Below are 10,070 nucleotides of genomic sequence, written 5' to 3'. Positions count from 1 at the left end.
GGGTGGGTGGTGGGAGTGGGAACCAAAGCGATAGTGAGAAAAGAGATTAGGCTGTTGCTGGTACAGTAGATAAGGGGAGCAAGTCAAATAGTCAAGGCAGACAAGAGCTTGGTAGAAAACGAGGTTAGACTGATAAATTAAATTACATTTACTTTGATGCAAGAGACCTGACAGGTAAGGCAGATCTAGGGCATGGTGAGGAACATGGGACTGGGATTTCATAGCTATTACAGAAAACATGTTCGGTATATAAATGCTAATAGGAAGGATAAAAAGGGAGGCAAGTGGAGAGGGGAGAGCCGTTTTTGGTTAGGGATAACATTAGAGCTGTAATTAAGGAGGATATTCTTGGGAGATCATCCAGTGAAGTTATATTGGAGGAACTGAGAAATAAAAGAATTGTATTATAAGCTCCCCAATAGTCAGTGGTAAACTGACAGCAAAATTACTAATAAAGCATTTTTTCAAATATAAGAGCTTATGAAAAAGTAGCAGCAGTAAGTCATATGGCCCTGTGAGCTTGGTCTGCCGTCCAAAAAGATAGATAGTGATTTTGTACCTCAATTATGTGTTCTTGCTCTATTCACACATCCCTTTATTAGTATTGAAAACAAATGATCATGACAAATGCTTGGATTGGTATGTGAAATGTTAAAATTTAGCTTTAGCTAAAGGAATAACAATTATGTTTAAATGCATATTCAAAATGTTTGCAAGTGCTAAGTTGTAAGATTTAATTTGATCTGAACAGACCCTTTAAATAGTAATTGGAGAAATGCCTAAATGTCCTAGTAACTCAACCCACCAACAACAGTCATACAAATTGAAAATAGTTTTGGGATTTTGATGCATCAGTAATTACAAAGAAAATCATTTCTGAAAGAGGAATTTTCATCCGTTAAAATCTGCTTTAGGTTGATAAATATTTGAACATAGTTTTTTTTATGCAACTGTAGATCCTGAGTACAAGAAGTTTTTAGAAAGTTACTGTGCAGATGAGGAGAAAATTGCAGCCAACCCAGAGACGCTTCTGGGAGAGATCGAGGCAAAGACCAGAGAACTGATTGGTTAGTCTTACGGTGATTTTCAAATTATACTTCCTGCATAGTTTTTCTGACTTTGCTTATTACACAATTGTATTTCATACATTTTCACTATATAATTAGCTCAAAAGCAATAGTGATGTTTTGAGTTGAAACAAATCTGGTTGAGATATTCCCTTAGATGCGCACACATTTTTTTCTAAAAAGGTTCTATATAAATTGTGATTAGATTTAAAATCAAATTTCTAATCCCAAAGAGTACAAATGCCTCTTGGTCTTTCAGCTGTTAGGAAATCTCCATATTTCAGCTGTTCCTTTGCTGATATAGTTAACTTGATTGATTTTTTTTTTAAACAGTTACATGCTTCTCCTTATGACATGTTTCTCTATTCATATAACATTTCAATGTATGCTTGCCAGGAATCTAGCGCAAATGACTGACAGCCATAGTTTTGGCAGTTTCTGGAAAGTAGTTGCACCCACAAATTCTGGGAAGTATGTACACCCATGAGGCTTTAAATTTTTTGACGAAGCATTATTGACATTGTGATATTTCCTTTCAGCATATTTACTAATCTATTGGTAAGCATGATGAATGGTGATCTTATAATATTTAGCCAATTTTTAACATAAGGCGACAGTGCAGCATTGTTTATACAGTGGCAAAAGTTATTCACTAACTGTATAATCATATTGAACCATTCTGCATCCCATTTGGCTGTGAAATACTGAGCTACCATACTGCTTAAAAGTTTTTTTTCGGTCTCTAGTCACAGAATCACATGGCATATTTCACTAATTGCCTGTGCTGACTTTTTGTAAGAGGTATCCAAATAGCTCTCCACCACTGATTTTCCCCTATATTCCTACATTCTTTCACTTTTCAAATATATTTTCACTTGCCTTTTGAAAGTAATGATTGAATCTGCTTCCAACATTCTTCCAATCAGTGTGTTCCTATGGTCATAACTTGTAGTGTGTAAAAAAAAAAAAAAAATCTGTAATTGCCCTTCTCTAATTCTTTTGCATATTCTTTAAAGCTGCATCTCTGGTTACTGACCTTCCTGCCAGTGGAAACAGTTTCACCTACTTACTCTGACAAAGCTATTCATTCCTTTGAATACTATTGTTAAATCTCCCCATAAATTTCTGTTTTAAGGGAAACAATCCCAGCTCCTCTAGTCCCCAGCATAATCGAATCCCTGGGTAATATTCTAGTTTACCTCCTCTGCATCTTCTCCAAGGCTTTGACATGCTTCCTAGAAGTGTGATTCCAGAGTTGGATATTGGCCCAAATTGATTATTGGCTTAAATTAGATTATTAATAAATGGTTTATAAAGAACATTAGAATAGAGAGAGTACTCTCATGGCTGATTGAACATTTCAATAAGTTTTACCCACACCATCCCAAACCTTATATGCTATTGGTAATCAGAAATTGATCAATCTCTATCTTAATCAGACTCGAGGTTTGAGCATCCACAGCCTGTTGTGGTAGAACATTCCAAAGGTTCTGAGCCCTCTGAATAAAAAAAGAATGTTCTCATCAAAGACATGGGAGCTAGAGGAATTGGGAAAATAAACAGTGATGTCTTGCAAAGAGTCCACATTGTAAAGATGAGGTGCTGGAGGTCTTAAAAGGTGAAGAGATAAATAATTCCCCGGGACTTGATCAAGTGTATCCCAGGAGATTGTATGAAGCTAGGGAAGAAATTATGGGGCCCCTCATGAAGGTATTTGTGTCATCAACAGCCATAAGTGAGGTGCTGCAAGACTGGATGGTGGATAATATTATTTAAGAAAGGGGTCTGCAAGGAAAAAGCAGGCAACTGCAGACCAATGAGTCTAATGTCAGTAGTGGGTAAATTGTTGGAGGAGATTCTGAGAGACAGGATCAGAATCCCCTCCAACAACTTACCCACTACTGACATTAGACTCGTGCGTGCATTTGGAAAGGCAAGAACCGATAAGGGATAGCATGATTTTGTGTTTGGAAAATGTGTCTCACAAACTTGAGTTTTTTGAAGAAGATAGATGTTTACAGAATGTAGATGTTGTCAACATAGACTTTAGTAAGGCCTTCAACAAGATTCCACATGGTATACTGGTTAGTAAGGTTAAACGACATGGGATCCAGGGAGAGCTAACCGATTGGATACTAAATTGGCTTGATGGTAGGAGACAGAGGGAAGTGGTAGAAGTTTGTTGTTCAGACTAGAGGCCTGTGACTAGTGGTGTGCTGCAAAATCGGTGTTGGATCCACTGTTGTTTGTCAATTATATAAATAATTTGGATGAGAATATAGGAGGCATGATTAGTAAGTTTGCGGATAACACCAAAATTATTGGTATAGTGAACAGTGAAGAATGTTATCTAAGAGTACAACAGAATCTTGATCAACTGGGCCAATGGGCTGAGAAATGGTAGATGGAGTTTGAGGTGTTGCATTTCAATAAGACAAACCAGGCAGGACTTACATAGGGCTATGGGGAGTGCTCTTAAACAGAAAGAACTAGGGATGCACGTACATCCTTGAAAGTAGCATTGCAGGTAGACAGAGTTGTGAAGAAGGCATTTGGCATGCTTGCCTTCATTGGTCAGAGCATTGAGTATAGGAGTTGAGACTTCCTGTTATGATGTACATGACATTGGTAAGGCAACATTTGGAGTACTGTGTACAATTATTGTTGTTCTGCTATAGGAAAGATATTATTAAATTGAAAAGGGTGTAAAGAGGATTTACAAGAATGTTACTGAGACTGGAAGGTTTCAGTTGTAAGGAGAGAATGGATAGACTGGGCTTTTTTCCTAGGAAACTGAGGAGTGACTTTATAGAGGTTTTTAAAATTATGAGGGGCATAGATAAGGTGAATAGCCAAGGTCTTTTCCCCAGGGTAGGGGATGTCCAAAACTAGAGGGCAAAGGTTTAAATGAGAGATTTAGAAGGCATCCAAGGGGCAACTTTTTCACTTAGAGGGTAGTGCATATATGGAGTGAGCTGCCCAAGGAAGTGGTAGAGGTGGGTACAATTATAACCTTTTAAGACCCATTTGGACAGTTACATGAATAGAAAAGGTTTAGATGGATATGCAGGAAAATGGAATGAGTTGGGCTGAAAGGATGTTCCCGTTCAGTATGACTCTCTCTTGGTCCGAAGTGGCATCTTCCTTATTTTTAAATTGTGACCTCTGGTTTTGGATGACTGAGCTAGAGTAAATGTTGTACCTGCATCTTCCCTGTTTATCCCTTTTAAAAAATCTTGTAAGTTTCAATAAGGCACCCTCTCATCCTTTGAAACTTGAGGGAATATAGGCCAAGTTTGCATAATCTCTCTTCATAAGACAGTCCTGAATCCTGGAACAGGTCAGGTAAACCTTTGTTGCATTCCCTATATGGCAATAATATCCCGATGTAAGTAGATCAAACCTGCACATAGTAATCCAGGTGTGGTCTAACTAATCTCCTGTATGATTGAAGCAAGACTTCACTACTACTGCTGTACTGCAAACCTTGTTAGCTTTTGTAATGGCTTGCTGCATCCACATGTTAGGCTTCAGAGCCTAATTGTATATCCTATATCCCATATCCTATTGTATGCCTGTACTTTACAATATTTTGCGCATCTGCTTCTCCTACCAAATTGGAGAACCTCACATATTACTACTTTATATTCAATCTGCCATGTTTTTGCCGATTTCAATTAGCCTGTCAGTGTCTGTCTGAAGCAGTTTAACATCTTCCTCATAATGCTTGTTCCCACTTAGCTTTGTATCATCTACAAATTTGGAAATGCTACATTTGGTCCCCACTTCCAAATAGTGAATGGCTAGGGCCCCTTGGACTTCTGGTTCTGGGAGATTTCTTGTATATTCCTCAGTGAAGACAGATACAAAATGTTCCTTTAGCTTCTCTGCCATTTCTCTATTCCCCATTATAAATTCTTCTGATCTTGCTTGTAATGGATCCACATTCATTTTAGCCAAACATTTACTCTTTATATACTTTACAGTCTGCATGTATGTTTTTTATTAGATTGCATTCATACTCTATTCTCCTTTTCCTTATCAGTTTATTGTTCCTCTCATTGTGTGGTATACAAGAGAGAGTTTGCAATTATATAATGGCTTTTACAGCCACATGTCTTGTCGAAAGGCCCTTTACCCAAGGAAGTAATTGTAAAATCTGGTCACATTGTAATGTGGAAAGCATTGCAGCCATTTTGTCTACACAAGGTCTCATAAATTGCAATATGATGATGGCAAAAGTCTCCATTAATTGTGTTAGCTGATGGATAAATGTTGCCTAGCACATCAGAGAGTACTCCCCTACTCCTCTTCTAGACAAGGTCATGCATTATTTTCATCACTGGAGGGCAAATGAGGCTTCAGTTTAACATCTCATTCAACAAATGTCACTTCTGATGGTGCTGTGTTCCCTCAGCCCAAGATTATGTACTGAGTATCTGGAGTGGGTCTTGAAACCGGAACCTCTGGCTCAGTGGATTTAGTATTACCACCGAGTCAAGACTGACATTTACATTACTTTCTTGATTTTCTATTTTATAGCACTACTTGTAGAGCCCCGTTATCCCATACTTTCTTTTAAAAGCCATGCTAACTTTCCTCCCGTCTTTTGTGAGTGATCTTTCAGATTTCACTCCCATCTTGAACGATATGTTTAATTGTGCCAGTTATATTTCTGTTGTCTTTCTTCCAGAATAGATGATTTCACACTTCTGTGTAGTGATTGTAGCGAGGTCAGGGATGCCAGGTGAACATTGTAGAATTTGAGTTCCCTGATCAGGTCTGTTAATCTGGTCCAATCAGAGAGCCTTGGCTGATAGATAAGAACAGGGGTGTCAGAGATCCTGTTCCCTCTGAAATTATTTCACTCTGCATTGATTTTTTTTGGGATGTGTCTACCCTTTTCAGTAGGCGAAAGTGAGGACTGCAGTGTAGTGCTGGAAAAGCACAGCAGGTCAGTCAGCATCCAAGGAGCAGGAGAAAGAATGTTTCAGGCAAACGCCCTTCATCAGGAATGAGGCTGTGAGCTCAGGGGTGGTGATATAAATGGAAGGGAGATGGGGTTGGGGGAAGGTAGCTGAGAGTGCATAAGGTAGATGGAGGTTGGCGAGAACGTGATAGGTTAGAGAGGAGGGTGGAACAGATAGGTGGGAATGAAGATGGACAGGTCATGAGGGTGGTGCCGAGCTGGAAAGCTCCTGAGGAAACTGGTGAAACTGACATTGATGCCGTGGAGTTGGAGGGTCCCGAGGCGGCAGATGAGGCGTTCTTCCTCCAAGCGTAGAATGGTTAGGGAGTGGCAATGGAGGAGGCCCAGGACCTGCATGTCCTTGGCAGAGTGGGAGGGGGAGTTGGAGTATTCGGCCACGGGGCGGTGGGGTTGGTTGGTGCAAGTATGGTGCAAGGGGCGGTGGGGTTGGTTGGGAGATGTTCTCTGAAGCACTCTGCAAGTAGGCGTCCTGTCTCCCCAATGTAGAGGATGACCGCATCGGGCGCAACGGATACAGTAAATGACATGTGGAAGTGCAGGTAAAACTCTGATAGATGTGGAAGGCTCCTTTGTGGCCTTGGACAGAGGTGAGGGGGGAGGTGTGGGCGCAGGTTTTGCAATTCCTGCTGTGGCAGGGGAAGATGCCAGGAGGGTAGGGTGGCTTGATGGGGGGGTGTAGATCTGGCAAGAGAGTAGCAGAGGGAGCGGTCTTTAAGGAAAGCAGATAGGGGTTGGGAGGAAAATATATCTCTGGTGGTGTGGTCAGTTTGTAGGTGGCGGAAATAGTGGTGAATGATGCTTTGTATATGGTGGTCGGTGGGGTGGAGGGTGAGGACCGGTGGTGTTCTGTCCTTGTTACAGTTGGAGGGGTGTTGTTCAAGAGCAGAGGTGCAGAAGTGGATGAGATGTGCTGGAGGGCCTCATCAACCACATGGGAGGGGAAATTGAGGTCTTTAAAGAAGGAGGTCATCTGGTGTGTTCTGTGGTGGAACTGGTCCTCCTGGAGGTGGAGGAATTGGGAATAAGAGCTAGCATTTTCACAGGAGGCAGGATGGGAGGAGGTGTAGTCCAGGTAGCTGTGGGAGTTTGTAGGTTTGTACAAGATGTTAGTGTTGAGTCAGTCATCATTGATGGAGATGGAGAGGTCCAGGAAGGGGAGGGAAGTGTCTGAGGTGGTCCAGGTGAACCTAAGGTCGGGGTGGAATGTGTTGGTGAAGTTGATGAACTGTTCAGTAGTCTGTTTGTGTTCTCCTGAAATCTATGATCCTCTTCACTGTTTTCAAGTTTTGTATTGTTTTGCAATTGTTAAAATTATGCTATTTCTTTCCTAGTCAAGGACATTAATTAATATGTATGACAAAGAGCAGTGGTGCTATCAACCTGGGCTAAGAGTGCATGTTTCTCTCTCGACTGATAAATAACTACTCACTGCTACTCTGCTTTCTGTCTCTTATTCAATTCGATTTCATATCCATGCTGTTACTTTAATCTCCAGGTATCAATTTTACTATATGGTACTTATTTACCATTATCAGCAGTCCCTTGATGTGTGAATGACACTTACTCACTTACAAGTTTCTGTCATGGAATTTCATAGAATCCAAAAACATAGAATGTTTACAGTGTGGAAGAAGGCCATTTGGCCCATCGAGTCCATATTGACCCTCCAAAGAGCACCACAGGTAGACCAACCACCTGAATTTCCCATCACTAATCCACTTAGCCTGCACATCTCTGGACACTATGGGCAACTTAGCATGTCCAACCCACTTAACCTGTGCATCTTTAGACTGTGGGAGAAAACCAGAGCATCCAGACAGCAGACACCAGGAGAATGTGCAGACTCCACACAGATAGTCTCCTGAGGGTGGAATTGAATCTGGGTCCCTGGCACTGTGAGGCAGCAGTGCTAACCAGTGTGAATGATCATGTGACTGAGTAGCCAGATTTCTGACCTGCTAATCTTTGTGCATACATCCCACGAGGTAATGCAATTTGGAGTGCAGGATTTGGTTACTTTTCCTTCATTATTTGCTGCTGCTCTGTCTCCATATTAATGTTAGGACTCAGTGTTGTGCAACTTGATGGACAAGTGATCTCTTCTGAATTGCCATTAAGCTCTGTTGTCATTAAGGTCAATGCAGTGCACTTCAATGAGAATTTTAGAATGTTCTTGAAGTGTTTACTTTGTTCTCCCTGGAACAATGGTCATTTGAGAGTTTAGAGAACAGGGCCTATTTGGAGAGAGGAGAAAGTGAGGTCTGCAGATGCTGGAGATCAAAGTTGAAACTTTATTGCTGGAACAGCACAGCAGGTCAGGCAGCATCCAGGGAACAGGAGATTCGACGTTTCGGGCACAGGCCCTTCTTCAGGAATAAGTGTCTCTCTATTTGGAGAGACACTTATCAGCCATCTAGACAGGTTCCAAACCATCAAAGTTGATTTTGCTGGAATTTTACAGGCCTTTGACTGAATCTGGAGGATGTAGTTGCTGATGGAATTTCTTCTAGTGCACTTATTTGGACAACATACAGTCTAAATCTCAATGCAGTGCGGTAAAATGGTCATTGCAATTACTCCATACTCAAGGACTTCTGTTAACCTGGGGATTTGGGAAGTCTTTTTGTCAAACTCTCATTGTGTTAGTTTAGAGAAGGCTGAATTAGCACATCTGATCCATTGTTGATTCACTTCATCATTGGCCTTTGGAGAGAAATTTTGAGCACCGTCTGCACCTTGGCATATTGTCAAATGCTTGTTGAAAGTTCATCAGCCACTCTCAACAATGCTTTCTCTTGATTTATCAAAAAAGTCAGTCAAATTCTTTTGGGTTTAATAAATCTATGATGACTGTTTTCATTAACCTATGATTTTCCAAGTGACAGTTAATATTTTCCTAGATTATAGAGTCAGTTTTTCCACTGTAGGCAAATTTTTCAACACGTGAAACATTTGCAACACTCCAGTTCTCTGGTGTCCCTTCCAAATCAAAGAAGGATTGAAGGATTCTGATTAGAGTTTCCAGTATTGCCACCCTTCTCACAACAACGAAGGATGCTTCTTATCCAGTCCTGTCATTTTATCAACTTTGAAAGCTGACAATCTCTTCCTTTGCTGTTTTTATCTTATCCAATTTCTCCACTCCTATCTCTTTCCCTGTGACATTGACAGCATTTTGTTTTTGCAGAAACAAATGTAAAGTACTCATTTTGCATCTCACCATGCCTTTTACATTCTATGGCAGATTTCCTTCATGAACTTTTTTTTGACTCTACCTTTTATGTGACCTTCCTTTTACTCTGTGTTTATTAAAGTGGTCAGTGATCATTTTTATGGTAAATTTTAAACCTTTCTATACAATCTTCTTTGACCCTCTTCCTTTTTCAATTCTGATCTGTATTTGTCTATTCAGCTTGCAATTATCCTACTTTTTCTGTTTCATTTTAATTTCAATGCCTTTAGTCATCCAGGGAATCTAGCTTTGGATATCCTTCCTTAGCCTGTCCTGGGAATGTTTTTAATCTATGCCCAAATGATGTCTTCCCTTCTTGAATACTTCTTAGTACTCATTTTATTGTTTTATCTTCCAGTCAACTCTTGCAACTGACTGAAATTTGTCCTTTTCCACTTGAGGATTTTTGTCTTTATTTCTTGTTTCTTTCCATAACTACTGTAAACCTAATGTTATACCTTGTACCGTAAGCAAAACATCTATCTCCATTTATGACACTGGTATAGGAAATCCATAACTTGAAACTAAAACTTGGCTACCTTTGATCTGAAAGTGGCAGAGCTGAAAAATGTGTTGCTGGAAAAGCGCAGCAGGTCAGGCAGCATCAAAGGAGCAGGAGAATCGACGTTTCGGGCATAAGACCTTCTTCAGGAATGAGGAGGGTGTGCCAAGCAGGCTAAGATAAAAGGTAGAGAAGAGGGACTTGGGGGAGGGGCGTTGGGAATGCGATAGGTAGAAGGAGGTTAAGGTGAGGGTGATAGGCTGGAGAGGGGTTGGGGGC

General features: G+C 40.6%; 1 protein-coding gene across 6 annotated transcripts in view; it reads left to right on the top strand.

The window, feature by feature from the left end:
• upf3a (UPF3A regulator of nonsense mediated mRNA decay) overlaps positions 1 to 10,070 on the top strand; it is a 68,434-nt gene that overhangs the window by 27,943 nt on the left and 30,421 nt on the right. For all 6 annotated transcript variants that reach the window (XM_043691792.1, XM_043691794.1, XM_043691790.1 and 3 more), the window contains exon 5: positions 957 to 1,067. In XM_043691792.1, coding sequence (XP_043547727.1) covers positions 957 to 1,067 — 111 coding nt within the window. The remainder of the gene's footprint in view (positions 1 to 956; positions 1,068 to 10,070) is intronic.

Source organism: Chiloscyllium plagiosum, chromosome 6 (assembly GCF_004010195.1).
Source record: "Chiloscyllium plagiosum isolate BGI_BamShark_2017 chromosome 6, ASM401019v2, whole genome shotgun sequence".
In the NCBI taxonomy this organism is placed as follows: Eukaryota; Metazoa; Chordata; class Chondrichthyes; order Orectolobiformes; family Hemiscylliidae; genus Chiloscyllium; species Chiloscyllium plagiosum.
The sequence above is the reverse complement of the archived record's forward strand: the minus strand, read 5'-3'. Positions and strand labels throughout refer to the sequence as shown.